General features: G+C 54.9%; 6 protein-coding genes across 6 annotated transcripts; 5 read left to right on the top strand and 1 right to left on the bottom strand.

The window, feature by feature from the left end:
- Positions 1–679: 679 nt before the first annotated feature.
- Positions 680–3308, top strand: W97_04193 (uncharacterized protein; the record flags this gene model as incomplete). The annotated part of the gene is made up of 3 exons (XM_007782085.1): positions 680–1844; positions 2136–2533; positions 2586–3308. 3 exons carry the CDS (start codon positions 680–682, stop codon positions 3306–3308), a joined length of 2286 nt encoding a protein of 761 aa, XP_007780275.1.
- A 1353-nt stretch (positions 3309–4661) lies between these two features.
- W97_04194 (uncharacterized protein) lies at positions 4662–8237 on the top strand (the record flags this gene model as incomplete). The annotated part of the gene is made up of 1 exon (XM_007782086.1): positions 4662–8237. One exon carries the CDS (start codon positions 4662–4664, stop codon positions 8235–8237), a length of 3576 nt encoding a protein of 1191 aa, XP_007780276.1.
- A 2292-nt stretch (positions 8238–10529) lies between these two features.
- On the top strand, positions 10530–13400 carry W97_04195 (uncharacterized protein; the record flags this gene model as incomplete). The annotated part of the gene is made up of 3 exons (XM_007782087.1): positions 10530–10552; positions 10641–11988; positions 12036–13400. The coding sequence occupies 3 exons, from the start codon at positions 10530–10532 to the stop codon at positions 13398–13400; spliced, it is 2736 nt and encodes a 911-aa protein (XP_007780277.1).
- Positions 13401–13963: 563 nt separating this feature from the next.
- Positions 13964–16228, bottom strand: W97_04196 (uncharacterized protein; the record flags this gene model as incomplete). The annotated part of the gene is made up of 4 exons (XM_007782088.1): positions 13964–15757; positions 15810–15920; positions 16034–16050; positions 16114–16228. The coding sequence occupies 4 exons, from the start codon at positions 16226–16228 to the stop codon at positions 13964–13966; spliced, it is 2037 nt and encodes a 678-aa protein (XP_007780278.1).
- Positions 16229–19453: 3225 nt separating this feature from the next.
- Positions 19454–19913, top strand: W97_04197 (uncharacterized protein; the record flags this gene model as incomplete). The annotated part of the gene is made up of 2 exons (XM_007782089.1): positions 19454–19595; positions 19660–19913. The coding sequence occupies 2 exons, from the start codon at positions 19454–19456 to the stop codon at positions 19911–19913; spliced, it is 396 nt and encodes a 131-aa protein (XP_007780279.1).
- Positions 19914–21561: 1648 nt separating this feature from the next.
- Positions 21562–22818, top strand: W97_04198 (uncharacterized protein; the record flags this gene model as incomplete). The annotated part of the gene is made up of 2 exons (XM_007782090.1): positions 21562–21816; positions 21871–22818. 2 exons carry the CDS (start codon positions 21562–21564, stop codon positions 22816–22818), a joined length of 1203 nt encoding a protein of 400 aa, XP_007780280.1.
- Positions 22819–23368: the final 550 nt, after the last annotated feature.

Genomic DNA, 23368 nt, shown 5'->3' on the forward strand with positions numbered 1-23368 from the left:
ACTTCGCTTGTGGACGTGGGGAGCTGCAAAGCTGTCGGTCAGCGTTAGCTACCCTTATGCGGCTGGGCACTGTAGCCTGGAAGTCATGTGCACACAAGATTGGTCAATCTCCTTCCACAGACGTTCCATGATGCGGCTCTGGTCCATAGGGCGTATTTTAGCTTACACGAAACTGGAAAGGTCTCGTCCTTAGTCCCCTCGGTTGTGTGCAAATGCTAGCAGTAGGGTTGCATTACCTTGCAGGAAAACCTACGGTTAGCGGATCCCGGTGCCGGGTTGGGCATGTTGACGCCGTACTGACCGGTGATGCTTTGTGTGGGATATCGTGGGGTAAAGTATGAAGATAAGCAGCCTGTCTGACCCCACGAGCGTCATCTGCTCACTGGCGTCGTCCACCGAGGCTGCATTAAGGGTCTTGTACTTGCCTTCTTCCTGCAACATGTAAGCCCTAGCGGAGCTATCCCCAGTTACGTGTTAATACTTTGTCCTCCCATCTAAGTTGCTCATTTCATTCATCTGCATTCCCATTAGAGTTGTACTTTGAAGCCTTCGAGACAACCGACAGCCAACAATCCAGCAGCCTCAAGCGTACGTCCTTCGATACTCTCCTGACTGTTCCTGACATTTTTGCTCTACAAGGAACTGACTTCTCGCAAGAATCTCGGTCAGGTGGCATCGTATGGAACCTGAGGCTGGTGATTTCTCAGGACTTGAAGTCAACGGCATCGAGGTCGTGCCGGGACTGGACGAGGCCCAGATATGTGGCCAGCCTGGATTTACGGGTGGCGACCTCCATGACGACTTCTTTGAGGCGGTATACGCCCACATAACCACAGGCGACGACGTGTTGACCAGTGCGGCCGACCCTTACCTATCGTTTCCATTAGAGTTAAGCTTTGGGGAACCCCAGAGCTACGGTTCTGATCCGGGGCTATTGCCAAGCTATGGTTCATCTTTCGACTCCGGTAGTGGTGCCGTTCATCCATGGCGGAACGAAATAGTAACCGTCAGCTCTTACAATTCTCTTGATTCGAGATGTCTCGGATTCATGGGTTCATTTGGGGATCCAATCGGCTCGACCGCACCCCCATCGGTTGACTCTTTCACAGAGTACGAGGATCCTCGCGGTATCGATATCCCCCGTGCTGCAGGATATCACAATCCGAGCAGAGTTGCACTCTCAGGTGTGCCGGAGGTGCCGCATATGTCGCAATTCAGCCCGGAAGCATTACAGGAAGACATACGCGGCATGGACCTTTCCGAACAGAGTCTGATGTGGGACGCAAGAGGATACTATCCAGGCAGCTTCAATTCGTTCAGCTCAGACAGCTTTCCATCGCTGTCCGCTCCAGGACCGTCTTATGCGGCATGGCCGAATCCATCCGTCATCAGACAGGACGGAACAAACATGGTGATCTCTGGTTCACAACAGTCCGCCACTTCCGACCAGCTGCCTCCCCAGGGTGAAACAGCTCTAGCTTATGCGCAATCGATCGGCTCAAACGACGCACGTGCGGACAACCCTTGCAGCATTGCTTCTGTTCCTCTCCGTCGGAGTCGGTCCACGAGTCAATCCTCTACTCGGCGGACCCGAGGGACAAGCCGCACGCCTCGGACGCGGCGGGTAACTTTGGAAGGTCAATCCTACCCAGGTCCTGTTGCCGGCTCTCAGGACTCCGGTCTCGAAGTCATCCAGTATCGGGCCAACGGGACTACTCAGGCTTTGGAGAAGATTGGAGAGGAGTTTCACCCGGGCCGCAAACGAGGTGGCCGCAAGGGCCCTCTGCCGGAAGACGCAAAAAGGACTACTGCACTTGTTCGCGGCAAGGGCGCTTGCCAGCCCTGTAGGGACCGGAAATGCAAGGTCAGTCTGAAGCCTTGATGTATATGTAATGGCATGCAGCTCATTCGTTTTAGTGTGGTCTCGGGTTGCCATGCCATGCTTGTTTCAAACATTTTGGGCCCGCCCTCATCCATCAGCCTTGCCGTGGATGGCAGCTGAGGGATCTCTCGGATCGTATATTATCTGGTATGTAATGATTGCTTCGATTAGCGCTCAGCACGTTTTTGCGTGTCATCTAAACAGTATGGCGGGGCTTCAGTATTTAGAGTAAGCGCAACTGACCGATGGCCAGATCATCTCGGATGGCACCCAACCCCTAGAACTCTCAACAGCTTCCTTAAATCCACGTTCTACCAGCTAAGCGATGACGAGCTGACTGTACCACTAATCCTGGACTTTGGACCGCCTCTCCTGGTTCAGGTTAGGGTGGTCTCCGTCAACAGCACCGACTTGCACTGCCTGTTCCACGAACACAGCGTTTACCCTTGGCCACCACTTAGACACTCTGAAGCTGAGATACACAGTCATCCAGTCTTTCCCGCCAAACTCTCGAATTTACCAGACCTTCGCCTACGTCTTGATCGTCACCTTGCACTCCTTGTAGACGAGCACTTCAATAAGTTTCCCCTCTTTCCGTCCCAGTTTCATGTCTTGAAGGAGTTCTATCTTCTTTACAGGCGGATCTCCAGGGTACGTGTTGGCACCAATGTGGGCTGTATCGTAGCTAAGCTAATGTTGTCAGACTGAGCCTGCACGGGCGCGGATCCTCCAACAAGCGCTTAAGCTTTTGGTACTTGTGCACATCTCCGGCGACGCAAAGATCGACCTTGCCGACCTCAATGCTCAGCGCATCGTCAGCAGGGTCTTGCCAGGCGGCACTGGGGCAAACGCGAAGCCATGCTTCATTCGTGGCGAGCTTGGGTTCGTCGTGCCGGATCTTGCTCGCGAGCTGATGAGTGAGGTTTTGTCAAGGCTCGAGGTGCTTTTTCTGGACCAAGAGTGCACGGAGTGGCCGATCGTTATCAGCACCCTCGGTGTACTGCTGATGACCATCGAGTCTGTTCAATATCATTCCTCGAGGGTTGGATACCACTCCTCACCCGGGTCCACCTCAGGTGAATCACACAGAGTTGAGTGTCAGATGATGGACGAACAGGCTATCGTCATACTCCTCAATTTCTACGGCATGAGCTATCCCATTTGCCATACCCAACTGCAAGAGGGGAGCCATGGCTCGTCCGTAGCTAGTTCCAGCACCGCAAGCAATGCAAACCCTTCAATCGCCTTTGCGAGCGGTGTCAGGCGCGCCATCAGTGATGCCAGGCAGTACCTGCAGCACCGCCTCCAGATGCCGGCGGCAAAGGCTGGGGACATTGCCTATTGCTTCGATCACTGGCTTGCGAAGCTCTTCCTGTCCCGACCATCTTTGACAGGTTCAGCGACATGCTTCGGCGACGTACTCTGAACCGTTAGCCTCTGCTGAACCTTTTCTTTTTAAGCGAGACAAGCCGGAGACCTCGACTAGTAGTTAGCCTCTGTGATTGCTACGATTTACGAAGGTAATGATTGACGACGGTCAGCCCCCCGTGTAGGGTCTTGGATAGAACGGCTACGGGGCTCCTTTCTGGCAGCATTATGTATGGTCCGTTGCGTATGAGACCCGTTATTTTCCTGCCTTCTCTTTTCTCTTCCTTGGGCGTCCACGGCTTGCTACAGCGTGTTACTGGCCGATCGACTGCTTATGCAGAGGGCGCCATTCCTCGATGGCATCGAACTGCTTCTTGTTCTGCATCTGTTCTCCATCCGTATTCATTTCCTTTGGGCAGACTGAGACCACCCAGATAGAGAGAGGTCCAAACACAGGTCCTTCAAGGACCGCTGATCCCTGCGAGTGTGCCTTTACATATGGATGGTCCATCGCGGCCAACGTGATTTCTAGATTGCGGTTCCACGATCAACCCCACGTGTGATATGTAGCTCTCCCTCCAGCAACGCCCAACGCTGCTGTGCGGCCCCGCTGATACCGGCCACCTCAACAAGTTGGTACAGGCGTCTTGCGGGGCCGTCGCCCCCTGGGGATTTGATACGCAATCTGATACGCAATCTACGCGATGGCGGGGATTCTGTGTCTTCTAAACTTGGCACATTGCCTGCGTGCAAGAGTGGCGTGGGCGTTAGATCGCCCGAGATGTCAAACGCTGATTCGCCGTTAGTGGCGCGGTTGTCTGCTTTTGTGCTCCGTCCAGCCTCGCTTCTGGACATCTCTGGACATCTCCCGCAGGAGCTGCGAGCAGAACAGTTAGCGGCTGACGCCCCGCCGCAGAAGCACGGCCACCGATGGGCGCTTTTTGGCCTTGTTTACAGCTGTCACGGCTGCCACAGCTGCACGTCCCGGCCACCCTGGAAACCGGCTCTACCACCGCCGCAGATCAATCTCCAGCCTGTTTCATGTTCTTCTGCTCCTCCACTATCAGGTAATTAGGCCTTAATCACTGCAGTCTTTCCTACGGCATTGCCATTGCCATTGCCACTGCCATTCCTATTCATGGCGTCCTTCACGACTCTCTCGTTTGATCCTTAGACCGTGCAAAGTAAGCATCGCACCGTTCATCGTGTATCGTCATGTCTGTTTCGTATAGCCCCTCGGCATAAGAAACTCGCATCCATCTGCCTTGGAAATCTACAAGTGCATTGCGATTGAGCCATTCACGAAAGTCTCTCTAACATGTCTTCGTTGCATCAGACGTACTAATTGGCCATGCCAACGCATCATACCCACACAAACATTCCGTCGTTACCGTAGATCTAGTCGTTCTCCATGGCGCCCGGAATCCTGAAGGCCTTTATGGGCAATACGTCCTCTGCACCGTCAGCAAGAGAGCAGCACCGCCTGTCAAAACCAAAGACAAACACGAACGCCTCGTTCTCCTCGCCGAAGCTGGACACCTGCGATTCTCCTACCTCTCCAACAAAAGGTTCCGATGTTACTGAAGAGGAAGTGGTGGTGCGGACTTCTTCCGGAGAATACAGGAGCCGGCAAGATGCGCGACAGCACATCCGCTCGCAACTCTTCGGCAGTAGCGACAGCATAACAACGCTACATAGCGGCGAGTCCAACGACAGCCTTCGGGACTTGGCTTCGCACGTCAAGGACCGGCTTCAGAGCCTCTCAAGGTCTGGTTCCATAGTATCACAGCTACCAAGCGCCCAGACCTCGTCAACGAAGCTCAATGGCGCATATGGAGATTCTCGACTGTCACTCGTTCCAGAGACTCAGTCTATAGACATCGAAACGGCCATTACGATCTTGCAGGAGTTGCGGAAGACAGCTTCACCGGAGGATCTGGTCGCGTTACGTAAGATCTACCCCCGCTGCCTAGGTATCAAGGACTGGTATTTACATGCTTCTTCTGCAGACAAGGCGCTGTTGCCAACTAGGAAGGCAGAACCATCGCCAACTAGGGTCTCCGCTTTACCAAAGGGACCTTCGACGGACTGCGTCAGCTCTCTGATTCGTCGGCGTTCTCTTGCGGCGCCAGGTCTGGCCACCAGGACGCAAGATCTGCTTCGCAAACCGGAAAGGCCTGTAGAGCCTGAAATCCAGCATGTCAACAGCCATGTCTGGCAGGCGAACATGTTCGAATCGTCTCCTCTGGCTTCCCTAGCCAAATTGAACCTCAGAGATGAAGAGGGGCGCGGCACCATGCCAAGACCTGAGACGCCTGCCGACATGGATTACACTCATCTCGGAGGCTTCAAGCTAGGAAGTCTCAAGATCACCAACGGCATGGCCTCGCCAGCACCTAGTATGACGGCTTCGAAGAATGTGTCCCGCCGACAGTCTACTCCGGACCTGCAGCAGCGCGAAGATGACTATTTTACTGCCTCCGAGGACTGCGCAAGTCCAGAACGTATTACGCCGGACAACACATGGCAGACAGAGCTAGCCAGTCAAACATCGATGCTGCCCAGAGCCCCCATGAGCCGTAAGGTCCGTAATAGACAGGATGCGCTTAAGTCAAAAGCAAGCGGCAGCCCTTTGCGGATCGAAAGACGGCGGGATAATTCCGATGGCACTATTAGGAATGACAGGTCGCTCAGTTCGGACTCCGTTGTGCGACACACCGGGCACTGCTCAGCACTCGATCTTGCAGAGAATTACATGGCGGAGCTCCCTGCGAGCCCTTATAGCAACCAAACCTCTCTCAGAGAAGACTTAGCGCACGATCATGCGTCCGACATTGACAGCACAACTGCCGCGCTCCGTACAGACGCTCTTTGCAGGTTGAACGGTACTTCTGGGGAAGGGGATACGGCTCCGCTGTGGCAAGATTCAGACTTTAAGCTTCCCCCTTTGACAGACTTTACTCACAACAGTACGCTGAAGATCGAACGGCCTGCACACGTGAAGGCGGATTCTGGGTACTCCTCCGGCAACAATCTCACTACCCTCCAGACAAAGTGGAATGCTGAGGATGATGCCAGTATCTATAGCAAAAGGGCTTCCCATTACGATGTCTTACAAACCACAGGATCTGATGATACCAGGAGTATCCACACACCTCAGCAGGCCCCATCGTCAAGCGCATCATCTCACAGATCAGTCGAGGCTTCGCGCTCTATTACAGGGGAGCCCGCCAATCCCCACGAGGAGGAGAAGGCTCGACCGTCAAAAACTCGACGGAAATCTATTATTCGATCGATCTCGTTGGGCAGAGTCAAACACCGAAGCCTCCCTGCAACGCCTACCTCTTCTGATCTGCCGCCAGTGCCATCTAGCCAAAGCAGCGAACAGTCACCCCGGAAATGCAAGAAGCTCCAGAAGCAGAGACCCAACGCTCAAGTCTCTCCAGTCGTGCAGGGCCAGCGGCCGATTCGAGCTGGAAGCATACCATATGTCCCAGATGATGTTGTAGCGAAATTTTGCAAACGCATCAAGTCGTCGCCAGACATGGAGCACCTGAAGCGCACTTACGCGTCTGTGAAGGCAGGGTCTAATGAAAGCTTCGAGGAACCTATACCAGCATCTGTCCCTATTGTTTTTCCTGGAGACAGCGTGAGGAACTCGCTGGCATTGGACGTTGATGATGAGAAGCTGCTGCCGCCACCTCCTCCACATCGGCAAGCCCCTCCTCCGCCATCTCACTGCAGAAGTGACTCGCGTAGTCGTAGCAACTATAGTGGTCACAAATCTGAGGACTACGCGTTCCTAGGTGTTTCAGATTTCGGCACCGTAGCACAGTCCCTAGGCGGATCACCTTACGATATCGCCATGGGGACTCTTAAAGGGCCGTCTCCTGCCAGACCCACGCAGCCACATCACCTCAGCACGAACGTATCGGCCCAGTCGAGCTCGAAGACCGCCATGGACTCGGAGACTGCCGCTGCGTATGCAAGGGCACGGAGTCATGACCGGGCTGCACCACCAGAGAGAAATACGAGGAGTACCTCGCGCCCCCGCAGCTTTCATGAACGCGATCTTAAGGACGGGGAGCGGTACGTGAAGAACTTCTCGCGCCCTCACAGCATGCACGACGATGCGCCACCGGTTCCCGCACTGCCCTCGAGCAGAGGTTCAGCGAATAGCGCATCATCAACGCAAAACGTCGCGGAGCTGCCTGCCTCGCCAGTCAAGGCTAGGGCGGAATTACCGGCAGGAGATGTACCGCCAATCGTGACGCCGGCTCCAGCGCCAGCACCAGCGCCAGCGCCAGCGCCAGCTCCAGCAGCGGAGAGTGAAACGCCGTCCCAGCGCCCGAGCACAGGAATCGACTGGGAATCCCACCGCAACCTCTGGCGCCAACGCCGCAAATCCATCGGCGAAGGACTGCTTCGCAGGAGCACTGAGCCCACCACCGATAGCGATGGAGCCCTAATAGCCCCGAAAGCGGCCGCTCCAGCCATTGTAATATCACGATACGTCACGCCCATCCAGCATACTTCGTTCAGCACCAGCTCTGCAGCCGGCGGTGCACCACTGAAGCGCTCAGCCTCTCCCTCCATCGCCGCCCTCGCCGCTCGCTTCGAGCAGCAGCAGCAGCAGCACCCAGACGCCCCCCCGCGAAGCCCCACAAAGTCCGCCATTGAGCTTCCCGTCCCCACAAGCCGCCACCCGGCCGACTCGGCCCGCTCGTCTCGCTCATCTCGCTCATCTCCCTATGTGCAATCCACAGCCTCGGCCTCGGCCTCAGCCTCAGCCGAGGACGTCCGCGACAGCCTGACGGACCGGTACAGCGGCGGGCTAGGGTACGGGTACGAGGCCGGCTTCGGGCTGGGCGGCAGTGCCGGCACGAGGCATCTGAGGAGCGCGGCGAGTCGGAAGAGCTTGGGGTTTGCGCATCAGTTTGGGGTCGACTTGAGCGACGTGCCGGTTTTTGTCACGAAGGCGGGATGATGGGTGTAGGGGGGAGTGTAGGGGAGGTTTGGGAGCGTTTTGTTCTGATACCCAGCAACAATAGGGTGGAGTTTATGGTAGATTGAGGGGGGTTTGGGCCCGTTGAAGGCTCCACAGAGGGGGTTTAATGCTTGAGGAGCAAAGCTTGGAGTTGTACAGGTACGAAAACATACGCCTCGTTGTAGAGTTACATAGCAAACTCGTGGGGGGCGGTTGCACCGCTTGTAGGAGTCGCTCGATATTCTAGAGGGTCCATTTGCATGCTACGGCGCTTTGTCGTGACGCTACGAGCTTCGCTGTTCCAATGCTTGACTGCGCAACCATGGTCTGTGAGTAACCTCGGAGGGCTTTGATTGAGGTCTCTTCAGACGCGTTGGGTGTCTTGCGTGCTCTCTGGCACTCGTAACGTTCACATCATGTGCCCTGCCAGGAAGATAATTTTCACATCTATCTGGACATCTCCACCCCTTGAAAGGTCCGAGGTCACCTCACTAATAGCGGATGACGGCACTCTGACCCTCTCGATCAGAAGAAGAGCCGTCTGCGAGATGCGTCCCGTCTTCTGTGGTGGAACCACAAGGCGCTCTACATCAACACTACGACAGGAGTAGCATGGTTCGGTCCGTGATAGTTCATATCAGCTCGTGGGCCTTGCCGGACCCCTTCAGCGGGTGCTGTCTGCACTTCTGTCCTGTGTGCTCCTTCAACGACGAGAGATCTGGGACGTGTTAATCTTGACCGCTGCAGCGCCGGCGATGCGAAGATGTCAGATTCGATAAGGGTAACAAGGGGCCGTATGTCACACACCTGGACCCGCGGGACCTTTTTTGCGCAAAGAGTGCTCCAGTCGGAAGGGCAGCTGTGCCTTTCCACAGTTGCAATCCTTGGCCCAGTGTCCTCGCGCAGTCTTTAGGACACCTGACCTTCCAAGACGACATGTGAAAGAGTTGAAAAGGGCTTCAGTGGTGTTCAAGAAGGCCCCCAAACCTGAACGGCTGGGATCTTCACCACCCTTTTCGCACTTCCAGCGATCGTGCTGCATGGTGCATGATCGGTAAGGCGGCATCCTCGACCCAAGCCGAAAAGATGCACATGCGCATCAAGGCATATCCCGCCTTCCAGCCGCGGCCGGTTTGACGGCGTTTGCTCTCTTGCGACTGACGGGGGAAGATTTACGTAAACTGCTTCTGAGCTTTGGCGGGGGCTTTTCCGTGACGATGAGAGGCCGATGAGGTCGTGGATGGGGCTTTGTTCGAAGAGCGGCGCCAAGCGTGCTAGGGATTGACGTGTGCGCTTCAACGTTCTCCTCACGAGGAGTTCGCTCAGAATGCCATGCTGAAATGACATGAGTTCCATGAGGTGATGTAGCGCCGGGAGCGTGCCGCGTCCGTGGGTACCGATGTGCGAGGGTTCCCCCCTAGATTGGCTGGCTGCGCTCCCTGCTGCATAGAGCCAACAACAGAGTTGCTTTGACCCAAGACCGTTGCTTGAGTGGTGCGCCTGAGAGCGGGAGCAAGGAGCGTGGCCAGCCCATTCACGCAAACCCCCCCCCCTTCGTTCAACATTGGAGCCAGCGAATTATGTAAGATCTACCTGTTATCCACAACAGATTGGAGGCCTTAAGATATACCGAACGCAAGACTTTTTCTTTTACCTAGTTACTCTTCTACTGCTGGGTTATGCGTGCTATGTAACAATGACATAGCTGGAGTAATGGCGTGCACTGGGTTGGGTTGAGGGCATTCCGGGCCTCTATGCGCCCACGACAACCGCAGCCTTGAGGCGACAGCGGCCTGAAACCTCCCACCTCCTCTTCCCCCCAGGCGTGCGCCATTCTGTTCTGGGCTTCTGGGCTTCTGATGAATGTCCCAGTCGCGTGAGGTGGCCTTCGCTGTGCACGTCGGGCTTTTCCGGTCAGAGAGAAGGCTGGTGGAGTCCGAGGAGCTAGCGAAATGCCTCGCAGAAGCCAAGTCTTGCTCGGTTAGTCGTGGCCGTCCCCGCCAGTGACGTGAAAGCGACGCATTCGGTATCGAGCTCCCGTAAGAACTCGGGACTGGGCCCTTTGCAGCAGCGTTTGATTTAGGTCCCGCCTGCCATTCCAAGAATTGCATCAACCAACGGCTATCACCACCACCACCACCACCACCACCACCGCCTTTTCCATGACTCTCCTCGGTCATCGCTATCTCTAAGCCCTCATAGCTCCCGGCCCCCTCCGCTCCTCTGTGCTCCCCTCTGCTCCTCTCTGCTCCTCTCCTATGCCCTGCAGCTCACCTCCCACCCCAACACACAATGCCTACCTTCGTCGTCTCCCTGTAAGCAGTCCACAATGTTTTCACTGCAACCGGCTTCTCCTCGAATCCTGTCACACACAACATGGCGCTGACTTGACGCTTCTGCCAGCTTCCTGCCCTACACTGTCGACTTCCATGATCTCCCTACGCCCTCACAGCGGCCCAGCCCTCCGCTACGGCTCCCCAGTCGGAAGAACTCCATCACCAATCTGCGCGAGAACAAGGCGAGCTTGTTCAGCGTCCCCACGCCTCCCCAGACCCCATCAGCCGCCGCAGCCCAGGAAGAGTTCTTCTCCCAGTTGCAGCCCAGCGCCGCTACTCACTTCCCTAAACCACACGACCCACGCTCTCTAGTCCGCAGCGACTCGCATGTGCCAGAATGGGGCAGAGGTCTCTTCTTCAACCACCCGCGGTCCAATGCGGGGCAACTACCGGCGGAAGATATTCTGAAGTATGTTAAGGCCCAAGCCCAGGAGAGGGCCGAGGAGCGTGCGCAGACATTGTCAAAACGTCGCCCTTCACCGAAGTCAGCAAAAAGACACTCGAGAACATCAACGGGCGAGAGGCCCGCTTGGGCGACCCATTGGACTGTAGAACCGGCCGAGCAAGGCAATGGAGGCCTTTACAATGCGGTAAGAGGCGCCATGGACGCTGGCACCATAGAGGATGTTATCTGGATGGGCACAATAGGTTTTCCAACAGACACATTAGACGACAAGGCCAAGAACGAGATCCATGAGAAGTTGGAATCCGAGTACGATGCGATGACCGTCTATGTTAGCGACAGTGACTTCGAAGGTCACTATGGACACTACTGTAAGACCATCTTGTGGCCAGTGTTCAACTACCAGATCCCAGACCACCCGAAAAGCAAAGCCTATGAGGATCACTCTTGGAAGTTCTACGTCAGACTGAACCAAGCCTTCGCGGACAAGATTGTCAAGAGCTACAAGCGTGGCGATGTCATATGGGTGAACGATTACCACATGTTGCTGGTTCCCGGTATGGTCCGCCAGAAGCTGCCGGACGCCCAGATCGGCTTCTTCCTTCATACCGCCTTTCCTTCTTCGGAGGTGTTTCGCTGTTTGGCCGTACGCAAAGAGCTGCTGGAAGGCATGCTTGGTGCGAATCTGGTCGCATTCCAAAGCCGGGAATATGCCGCCCACTTTCTACAGACCTGCAGTCGCTTGCTGATCGTTGAGGCCACGAACGATGGTGTGCAGCTCGAGAACCGGTTTGTCAATGTTTTACACATCGCAATTGGTATCGATCCGAAGAGATTCAATGTCGCGAGGGAGGAGCCAAGCACCCTCGAATGGATCAAGGTCATGGAAGAACGCTACAAGGGCAAGCACCTAATCGTAGCACGCGATAAGCTCGACACGATTAGAGGTGTTCGGCAGAAGCTGCTTGCGTTTGAGTTGTTCCTCAACAAGTACCCTGAGTGGCGGGACAAGGTATGTTTCAATCAGATCTGATGCGCGCGTCTCGCTCACCCGTACAGGTCGTCATGATCCAAGTCGCAACCTCAACAACGGATAATCCAGATCTATCAGCAACCGTATCCGAAATCGTCATCCGCATCGAAGCTCAACATTCGACACTAGCACACCAGCCGCTTGTCTTCCTTCGGCAGGACATTGCCTTCAGCCAGTACCTCGCATTGCTCTCCGTTGCAGACACGCTTATGATCACCAGTCTGCGTGAGGGCATGAATCTGACAGTGCACGAGTTCATCCTATGCCAGGATGGTAAAGGCAGCGACAAGAAGCATGGACCAGTCATCCTCAGCGAGTTCACCGGTAGCGCTTCGCTTTTCGGAGGTAACGAGCTCTCCGTCAATCCTTGGGATTATCAGAAATGTGCAGACGCCATCAAGATTGCGCTGGAGATGTCGGCTGTAGAAAAAGAACGGCGCTACAACAAAATGCGCGACGTGGTCGTACATCACACAGGCGAGTATTGGTGCAACACTCTCGTAAAGGCGCTGGCCAAGGTTCACGAAGAGCATTACATGCGTGACAACATGTCAATCCCTCGTCTGTCAATCTCCCAGGTCTGCCAGCAGTACAAGAGCTCGCAAAAGCGGCTTTTCATTCTCGACTACGAAGGCACACTGGCGGGTAGCTCGCCGACCAGCACTCTGCTCACCAGCCCACAACGAGTTCTCGACGCGCTCAACGACCTCATCATGGATACTCACAACATCGTGTACGTCATGTCTGGCCGGACGCCGGAAGAGCTCGAGCGTCTCTTCAGCCGTGTGGCCAACCTGGGCATTATCGCCGAGAACGGGTGCTTCGTGCGCGAGTTCGGCGCGAGCGAAGAGTGGATCGAGTTTGCGGACACCGAGAAGATGTCGTCGTGGAAAGCCAGCGTCAAGCAGATCCTCGAGTACTACCAGGAGCGCGTCGAGGGCTCCTGGATCGAGGAGCGCCACTGCTCGCTCATCTTCCACTACGAGAAGGTCGACGACCTCGAAACGGCGTCCCGCCAAGCTGGCGACCTCGCCAACCAGATCAACGATGCCGCCGAGAGCCACCGTGTCCACGCCGTCCCGACGGACAAGGCTGTCCTCATCGAGCCGCTCGACTGGAGCAAGGGCAGCGCGGCTACGCACATCTTTGACAGGCTTCGTCAGAAGAAAGTCGAGAAGGAGGGCCAGCCGGAGCTGGACTTCTTGATGGTGGCGGGCGATGACCGTGAGGACGAGGTCATTTTCCGCTGGGCGAATAAGCTGGGCCAGGCGGGCGTCATCAAGAACGTCACGACTGTGAGCGTGGGGAAGAGGAACACGGAGGCGATGGCGACGCTCACGCAGGGCACAACGGGGCTGTTGAGCGTGCTGTCCAAGCTTGCGAAGCTGTGAGGGCTCCTCGACACCCGGAGTACTTTCCGCGACCTGTCTTACTCGAGAGGGCCGAAGACGTGGCTTCTCCGCTGTTTCACTATGATAGACTGGCTATTCCCTCTTTGCCCTTTCCGCGGAGCTTTCAGTTGGCTTTCATAGACGAGAGACGTGCATCATACCATGGCAGCGATTAGTATATTGGGGCATACGATACGGGCACAACATCAGCATGGCGACGGACGAGCAGGATTATGAATGGGCTTTGTCGTCTCTTTCCTCGCAGAACAACATGATTCCCACCTCCATATGAATACGCAACTGCAGCAGAGCATTTATTTCAAGATTTCTTGATGCAGCATTACCACAAGCGGCTCCCACAAACGCATACCTTTCCAAATGCATACAGTACCAAATCCCAACCTGTCTGGCATGAGCCGGGTTGGCCAGTGCGGTTCCAAACGAAACTTGCCCACATCCAGAAACCAAAGCCATCGAGATGCCATATCCAAGGTAAATACAGAATCCCTCGTATTCAATGCCTCGTTTAAAAAAAACCAGGCCCTTTCTCCAGCTTCAACACCTCACCGCACAAACCTCGAGCTCAAGCCAGCGAAAGCATCAGGACTGTGTCGTCCATTCATCAGCCCCGCGAAGTCCACGCTCTCGTTACTGACGTGTCTGCCGCCCATGGCGCCGTTTGCACCATCACCACCACCCGCCGCCGCGCCCGTGGCGTATGCGGCATTTACACCTGCTGCTGCTGCTGCGCCGCCACCGCCGCCGGCAGACGCGAAGGGGTTCAGACTCCCCGGCCCCGCTCCCGCCGCAGCGCCCGCTGATGTCGGTGTAGCTGTGACGGGCATCGTGACGCTGCGCTGCTTGGCGTGGCCCCTAGCGGGCGAGGGCGCAGCGGCATCTTCGGATATGGCTGAGGTGCTTTCAGACGGTCGTGTAGGCGCGAGGTGGGGGTAGTTGTAGAGAGCGAGGATGGAGGTCTTGTCGAAGCGCTGGGGTGCGTGTGTTGGTGGCGCTTGGGAAGGCTGGTGGTTTTGGTGGAAGGCGGCGAGGTTCTGTTGATGCTGCTGGGTGGGGTCCTGGAATTGTGGTTGGGGTTGTGGTTGTGCGTAGGAGGCTTGCGGAGGAGCTTGTTGGAAGGGTTGGGTCGGCTGGGGTGGCTGGTGATGGTTCGGTGCCATGTACTGCTGCTGCTGCGGCTGCTGTGGTGCTTGCGCAAAGCCCGTATTGGGCGCTGGCTGTTGGATGTTGAACGGGTTGGTGGAGGTAAAGATCTGGGACCGTGAGGTTCGAAGGAAGGGATTGCTGGACTGTATCTGCGCTTGTTGTGGTTGCTGGTATTGTCCTTCTGTCTGATAAAACGCGGCTTGAGGTGCATGATTGCTGTATTGCAAGGGTATCTCTGGCATCGGCGGAGGCGTGAATGGCTGTAAGAACGGATTATGCTGCTGCTGGCCATGGTATTGGTAACCCCCCGTCGAGTGGGGAAACAGTTGCTGCGGCTGCTGAGAGATCTGCATAGTCTGGAAAGACTGCTCGAGCGGCGTTTGAAATGTTGAGGGCGGTTGTACAAGTGGTAGAAAAGGATTGTACGGGTTTGTAGGGGATGTGGGAGCGCTGTAAACGGCATTACTAGCCATTGGCCGCTGAGTAGACAAGACTGCCTGTGGTTGTTGCTGATCTCCGGGGGCGCCTAACTGATCGAATGGATTGTTCGTCTGGCCCACAGTCGGCGCCCGTCGCGTCCGGTCAATCGTTATACCATTCACATTGGCATCCTTGGGTACGGGAGCGGGTGCCTGCCCCCTTGACGGGCTCTTGTCGCGCTCTCCAAGCCGTATCAGCGCCTCTACTGCCTTGTCCAGATTCCCGTTCAAGCCTTTGAGTACCGTCGAATTCCGTTTCTCGTCCGGGAATCCCATCTCACGTAGTGTCGCCAATTTCGAGTCCGAGTCAACCGCGCTGTTGCCCACGTTGGCACCAAACACCCGAGAAGGTTTGTTCACTCGAGGCGGCGACTGTTCCACTCCCAATTCCGCCGGGTCAGGAGGAATAGGCCGGGCCGTCTTCTCGTGTCTGGAAAGAGGGAACGTCGAGGAAGCCGCGCGCAGCCCGAAACCAAATCTTTTGCCCGGCTTTGGTGGCAATGGTGGTGGCCGGTCCTCCGCCGAACTTGTGCTTCCAGTATCATGCCGTGCTCCAGGCCCAGCACCACCCTTGAAGGCTTGATGCTCATATTTCTGTCTGATGTACCTCTCCATAGCTCCATCGACCTCATCGACGTCAATCGGAATGGCGGGCTTCGCGTTCTGAGGGTTGAAGAGGCGGTTGGACGCTGCGTTGCCCATGCGCTTCATGGTCTGGCATGATTGTTGTTAGGAAGCGCTCAATGCCCGGAAGGGAGTCACTGACATCCACCTGCTCATTATTCCAGCTGTCCATGCTCAAGGACTTGACCTTAGATACGTGTGTCCCGAGCTTGCGATGCAGTGCCGCGCAGCGCATGCAGAGGAAGATACCGAGCTGAAACGGCGCATCTCGTCAGCACAAGGTATTCGGCGACTTGACGTGGACGGATGTGCACAGGAGTGCTCCGCGATGTTTGAGCGCACGACGAACTGTGCCAGGCTACTCACACTCCAGCTTGCCCATCCTAAGTTCTTGTAGTCAGCGCTGTCTGCAGATGGTAAACTGCCATGTTACCGGGAGCGTCTACCTGGATTCCGAGCGCCGCAGTCTGCGCACCTGTCATTGCCGGGTACGGTCTTGATCAAGTCTTGAAGCGTGCGCTCATTGCGCGCCTGTTGACGTTTGCTGAGCGCCGAGGACATGGTGGCTCGCAATGGATAGGGACTCTCAAGGCGAATTTGAGGGTAGCTTGGGTCTTTTCGAGCAGTCGCGACTTGCACCACTGAAGGTCAAGTGCCAGCGAACGGATATCCGGGGAATGGAAACAAGAAGTACATGATTGATAGGCGAAAGGGGTTGCCCATCCAGACCTCTCCGCATCTCGTTAAGGTCGTGGGAGGTGATTAGTTATGGAAATGGTGCTGGCAGTCTGTGGCGTTCTGCCGTTCAAGGGGATCGATTTCCAGAAGAACGCATCCATACTCTCAGTGTACTCTCAGCACGCGTGCATCTGGGTGTTTGGAGCTCTCGTTCATGCATCAGAATTCACGATTGAGCGAGAGCCGCGTCTCAATGGTCCAAGACACTTTTCCAAACAGCAGTGCGGAGTGCTTTTGGTTATGCCACAGACTGTTTACCTGCAACCACCCTCCAACATCTCTGTAGAGACAGAACCTCGACAGCGCGCCTTGCTAAGAGTACTATAATTGTGCCACCGAGGATTCTGTTCCAGGTTGGATTCAACTGCGATGATCGTATCAAAAGGCTTGTATGGCGCGCAGGTGGCTTCAGCACCATTGATCATGCAGTAGACGACCGATTGCTGAAGCCTAAATGCGCCTCTATGGTTGCTCTTGAACGCCAATATGACCGACCAGCCTATGGAGCGAGTATTGGCGGTTGATTATGCATTCTTACTTATGAAGTGTGTGAGGAAAAGAAGAGCGCAAGACAGCGCTCCGACAAGTCCGCTATGACAGTATGGCTTACTAAGCGATGGTTTTGACTTTTCTTCGGTTTCTCCGAACATCAATTTCACAACTCTCAAACTTCACCGAGTGATCAGCAGCTCGTCTCGAAACCTGCAGTGCGTGCTCCGCCGGTCTCAGGGCCTGAGTCTTAGGCTCAGCAAGTCAAGATGCAGTGCTTGCCTTGGTTGGACACATATACCTGCCTATATCTACATCAGGAATCCAGCTGTCACTCAGCGGTACCACGATTTGCCTGCCTCATGCGCCTGCCTATGGCCATGAGGCATACTTCATCAATCAGTGGAAGAACGAAATAGGTTTTTAGCAGGACCGCGTCTTCTCCACCCTACTGGTCATCTACCGCGTGGATCAGTAGGACTATTTTACAGACGGACATCTGGAACCCGTAGTCTCTCGACATCTCTCCAGAGTGGTCGTGCATATTGTTGCTCTTCCTACAACATGTCGAGACTTAGCAATACGCAAGCAAACTGCCCTTCGCTTGAGAGCTGGGACTAAGGGCGTTGTTGGTGCTGGCGACTGCATAGTAGTGCCTTGCACGATTTCTACATCTAGCTTCCTCGTAGGCCATCGCATACCTGGATTCGTTGTGTGCGCAACCCAAGGTGTCGTGTATATACCTTTACGGCTGCTTGCTCAGGCTTTGTACCAGTCCGTTGATCCTGCGGGAAGCTGCAATGCGTCTGGCATGCCCCTTGGAAGACATCGCGTAGGCAGAGACCATGGCGCTGCAACATGACGATTCGACATCTTCCTTGGAGAGGCTCCAATATCAATTACATAGTCCCTGGCGGTGAAGAAAGCCCTGCTCGGTGGTGCCTAAGGCGGTAGAGGCGATGTGATTGGAGGCTGTTCACAAAAGGCGCTAAAGACACCGACAACATTTCCTCTCGGTGAAAGCTTTCCAAATCGTTGACACAAACACACTAACAAGCTCGAATCTGTCGCCAGACGTCATCGTATGTGACAGCGACGCCTCCGTCTCCGCCATTTCGACATTCGTCTCCTCCGTGCGACTCGGCCCCGCCCCGCACTCCAAGCCAACGGCCGCCATTTGGACCCTCAAATGCTGCCAGCTCACGTGCAAAGCTTCTTTCCCAGCCAGTTGCGTGCCGTGCACTGCACGTCAGCTACTCGTACCTGGGAGCTTCGACTCCAAGGATTGGTGCCAAAGTACAAGGCAGCTCCCCTGGCCGCACATTTCCCGGCTCTCCCTGCACCGCCAGTATCCCGAAGACCATTTTCTGGAAACGGATGGAGCATCATATCATACTCTGGTCTGCATCGCCATCTCGAACTGAACGTAGGACCAATAAGGAGCGCAGGACGGCCTACCGTAGATCGATGCGGACGGGCCCCAAGGCTGAAAGCATGGGAGCCTGGTTCATCGCGGACAAGCCGAAGTCAGCCTTGCCCTACGCACCGGTAACGAAATCCATGCAGATACCTCTTCAAGTACATGTACCTCGACGTAATTTCCAACTGTCACGCTTTGAAGGATTCTGCTGGTAATTATAGGCCAATCATGCCTCATCCCCTGGCACCCGCCCGCTGGATCCCCCTGCAGCCCTACAAGGCTCCCTCACATTGTAGCTTACTCTCACCGCGTCTCGAATGACTAGCTCGAGCTCGACAATCGCCAGGAGAACACCAACACTCTGGTTCGGCTTGGCCTGCGGCGACTCCGTGATACATCGCTCTTGAAGCCGTCGTTCGCTCAGATTGCCATCGTAGCGTCCGCAGCTCGCGGTACCCTTTCCCTATGATGTCGCTGCCTGGCAATCATCATCTTCCTTTTGTTGTGGATCTCTCCGTCCGCTATATCCTCTTTGGGCGCACCCCAGATCCGGCGTCCAATGATTTCTCCCCAACCCAGAACACAAGACGTGCCAACCGTTCATCTGAAGGCTATGCATATCAAGCATCGCCGTCTCCGAACTCTTGTTCCTGATGTAGGGGCCACTGGTTGACCAACCGTTCATGCAAGCTTCTTCAAATCCTCAAAGTATGAATATAGTCTTCGCGCTCCCTACGGGGTCATTGGTCTGCATTTCTGTCACAGTAGCGCAGCTTCCAGTCATCCTAATTCATATACCTGTCTGTGACTCTACTAGACCTAGGCAACAACCTAGTCTAGGGCTGAAAGATTGAAGGCCTCATCTCACTACCCTGGCATTGCCTCAAAGTCGCTGCGGATTACTCTATCGAAGCAGCCTGGGCCTACAGCGCTGGTGCCAAGAGTAATAGCATTCCTATTACTCTTCTGCCACACGTTTTCCTATACACTGCAAAAGATCATCAAATGCGCAATCTTGTTATCTTTTGTCAAGGAATCCCATACATACGCTGGCCGTCATTGTGTTCTACCTTTGCTACCACCACTCAGTATCCGTCCGAACTGGTCACCAAGCTGGATCTACGTACGACTCCGAAAACATGTCGCTGCGTCGACAGAGCGACGAAGATATTTCAGGGTCATGCCAAGAGTCGGGTGGCACACAAGCGGATGACTGGGCTGCCGTCGAAGACCCCAACGAGCGTCGCAAGATACAGAACAGGCTGGCGCAAAGAAAGTTTCGTAAGTTTGAACTTTCGGGATGACGGATTGTAGTGGCAAGTGCTGACGATATGGTTCGTTACAGGAGCTAAGATAAAGGAACAAAAAGAGGATAGCGAGCGACTGGTCGAGAACCAAAGACTCGCAGGATCTGCCTACGCCTCAGCGGAGCCTGGCGAACTGGACGGCAACAGCCAACTCTCCGGTCTGCCATGGGGAGGAGTCTCGATGGAGCACATCATCCAGTCGGGCATAAACAAGGAACAGAGCTCGCCGCAAAGCTCCAAGGACAACTCAGTCTACGCCGCCTACTCGCGCACAGGTGGGAGCTCGCGGTAAGCCCTACCCGCCGTGAGTCTATCCAGCCGTCTCTACGCCGCTTTACTCATACTTTACCAGGCTCGGTCTCCATCTCACTGATCAATTTGCTAGAGGATATCCCGCGTGGCGGACTTATCTTTACATGCAACCACACGGATCTCCCCGACATTATCATCAGGCGGCACGAAATAACAGGGCACCGCACCCATGACCATACTCTCCTCCTTGTCTGCTGTAGGGCGCGGGCGCCATTCTGCAATTCATTCACACCCTCACGTTGGGACTTCTGCCTCTTCACCGCTCCACGACCCAATCACAACCTTGGCGCTTTGGCATCGGCCCATCTGCATATTCGAAGTGGCCAGCCCATTTCCTTGTTTTCCTGGGCTTCTTTGTACATGTTATAATACTGCATGGCGATTGTGGCATTGGCGATTGGGTTTCAGGGGAGTTTTCAGCAGACAGCATTGCGAGCCAACAGGCGCCGAGCACGGCGAAGCCCCTCCTCTTTTAGGTTGTACCAATATTGAGCGTTGAGCACTCGTCGATTTCTACTACGAAGCGAGACGAACCAGACGTGTCGAATGAGCCGTATTCACAGATAGTGACATATCCCAGAATGTATTTAACTTCAAACCGTGCTGAGGCTTGGTTGTACGCCAGTTCCTAAATTGTAGTTCTTTTACAACATCACGAAAATCAGCCTTGCAGCCGTGAGGACCACATTCAGCCGCATCACCTGAGTGGATGTCGATGTGTTCGTGCCGTTGGGATTGTATAAATATAGCCCGCGTCAGGAAGGCTGTGCCGACCGTTCAGGCGCCTCGCCAAATGCTGCCGCATCAGATTGGGCAGGGTTTGGCGACTTCACCTCACAAGCAACGAACCACACCACCATCTACAACACTCGACCTTGACGCCGTTCATTCAATACCACAATTCAACTGTTACTCGCGCGGTGCGTAGTCATCGAAGCCCGAAAGACAAGGTACTTCGCCTGTGCCGAAGCGCGCCGTCGGTAAACTCCATGCTTCGCCGCGGCTGTCGTTGCCAAGTCATGAGAAAGAGTCCATTGACCACCCAATTCAAGGTAATCCACATATGCCGGCATCCACTGTGATGGCTGTAAGAGCTATGGAGCCTATCAGATTCTTTTGGGCGTGCGGCATAGATAATGGCTCCCGCGTGAGCACCCAGACGCCGCAACGGCTTTCTGGCGAACTATGCCACCCAAACCAATGAACCACTTGATATGACCCCGATTCATTACCTAGACATCGTTCCTAGAAAATGCTTACTGAAGACGGGTGGGATGTCTGTCTCCAGGAACCTTAAGCGCCGCTGAGAGGCTGGTGGCGCGGGAGGAGACTATGGAGCTCGTCTGGTCTTGTATGCGGCGAAGCTTTCAAAATATCAACCTTAAAAGACCGTAGGATTCCAGCTCAAGTGAACACAGCCTTGTGTAGATGTCCTTCCATCATCCTTCCATATGCCATCGCCGCCTCACGAGGGGTTGTTGAGGCTCAGACTCGACCCGATGCCCCCTACGACTCGAAGCCAAACACGAAGAGGGCGACAGCAGAGAGAGCAACGCCAAGCTCAAGTCCACCGCCAAGGCCAACAGCCAACCGCTGGCAGTATTGGCGCCGCAAGGGCATCTTCGCCAATGGATGAACGCTTCTCCACCATCTCTGGATTCACATACGACATTTCCAGCTTGAGCCAGACTTCTCGGGAACGAGTCAGACGAGCAACGGAGAGCGGCGATGCGATAGCCATGGAGTACTGCGAGCGGACCAAAGCTGGTGTATATGTCTTTCATATGAAAGACACGTTTGCCATCTTCGTCAACGCAGAAAACCCACCCTCGAAACCTCGCTGCGACTGTGGTGTAATGCAGGAGGGAGGGCTTGCTTGCAAGGTGCGTTCAAGGTCTTCAGGCTTTACAGCCATATCAAACTAATTTGCAAAACAGCACCTCTACTGGCTTGAAGATCAAATTGTCCAGGCATACGACAATACCTCTTCAGTGTATAGACTTGTACCAGATGGCTCCTCTATCGGAAACAAACCTCCAGACCGCCCTATTGTAAACATGTCTCCATTCGAGTTGATCGAGAGGCGCCAGTTGTCCGAGCTCGCTGAGCACCAGGAGTGGCCGTTTACCAAACAAGTCCTTGAAGAAGACCAGGATCGGGAAGATGAACTGAATCACATGTTGTCGGTTTTCAACCCGATTGCATTCAGTCCTACAGGATTCGTTGCCACCTTGCCCGACTTACCATCGCCGGAACAGGCATACAAGCAATTTTGCGACTCGGTCATCGCACAAGCCATGCAAGACGACGGCTTGTACGCCAAACTACGATCCATCATAGATCCTAAAGTCCGCGCCAACGTCTTCTTCGGGAGAGTGCAAAACAAGGTTGTACAAGCGTTTAACGACTTGCAGAGGTATCTCGATGATGGTCCTACCGAATCGACGCCTCACTTTGGCGTCGAGGAATGCGCCACCAAGCTCGAGGAGTTGGTTGAGCAAATCCGGGATAGCTACGCCGAGGATGTCGAGGACGATCCCCGCGGCCGCGATCTTAACGCCACCAGCCGAGCCGTCAGTGCATTGGTTGATATCTTACAGGGCGTTGTGGACCGCAACAGGGATCTTTACCAAGGCCTCACATGGGCCATGCCTCCAAATGAGCAAGCCCAAGGCGGTAACCTGTTCGCTCGTTTGATCGAAGATCACATGGATGAAGACGACTTGTTTGTGCTGCGCGTGCTGAAGGACATGCCGCCGGAACTCATCAGAGACCACCGCGATCGTCTCGAGGGCACCCTGCAGAACCTCAGGTCGCAAGGAGCGCCGACATCCTACGTCGCGCAGTTGCAGAACATCATTCAGAAGAGAAGGAGGGCCCTATGAAGTGAGCTGGCTCACTGAACTACGGTATTTTCAACCGGAATTTGTACATCTGACGCCCGAATCTGTAAATCCGGCTCTATGACTGCGTGGTCTCAGGCGTTGGAGGGTCATTTGCTTTCCTTTCGTCTTTGCTGTTGCTTTACCATCAGCTGTTTTCTTATCGCGGTCTATCTAGCAGGTCTAGCTCGTCCGGTACAATCAGTAACCCGATCATATCACCCCTACCAAGAATACCTCCCTGCCCCACGTGCCCTTGCGTGGGAAAATGTCTTGGTGACATCCTATGATTTAGCCAGACAACTTCGTCAAGAGAGACGCCAGAAGCCAATGAGGATACGATTACTCACGATGCGACAGTAGTCCACTAAGATGACTAGCTTCATACTCATTACAAGTTATTGCTCTGCGCAAACACGTCCAGTCGAGTCGAATCCGCCCAGAAGAAGGGCTATTCCCATGAATGACCCAAGAATGTCCTCCGCGACCGCTCCCTATATCTGGCTGAAAGATGTGAATTCAAGCCTAACCGCCCGCCCTGCGGGCACAACAA

Source organism: Coniosporium apollinis (assembly GCF_000281105.1).
Source record: "Coniosporium apollinis CBS 100218 chromosome Unknown supercont1.18, whole genome shotgun sequence".
Lineage (NCBI taxonomy): Eukaryota > Fungi > Ascomycota > Dothideomycetes > Coniosporium > Coniosporium apollinis.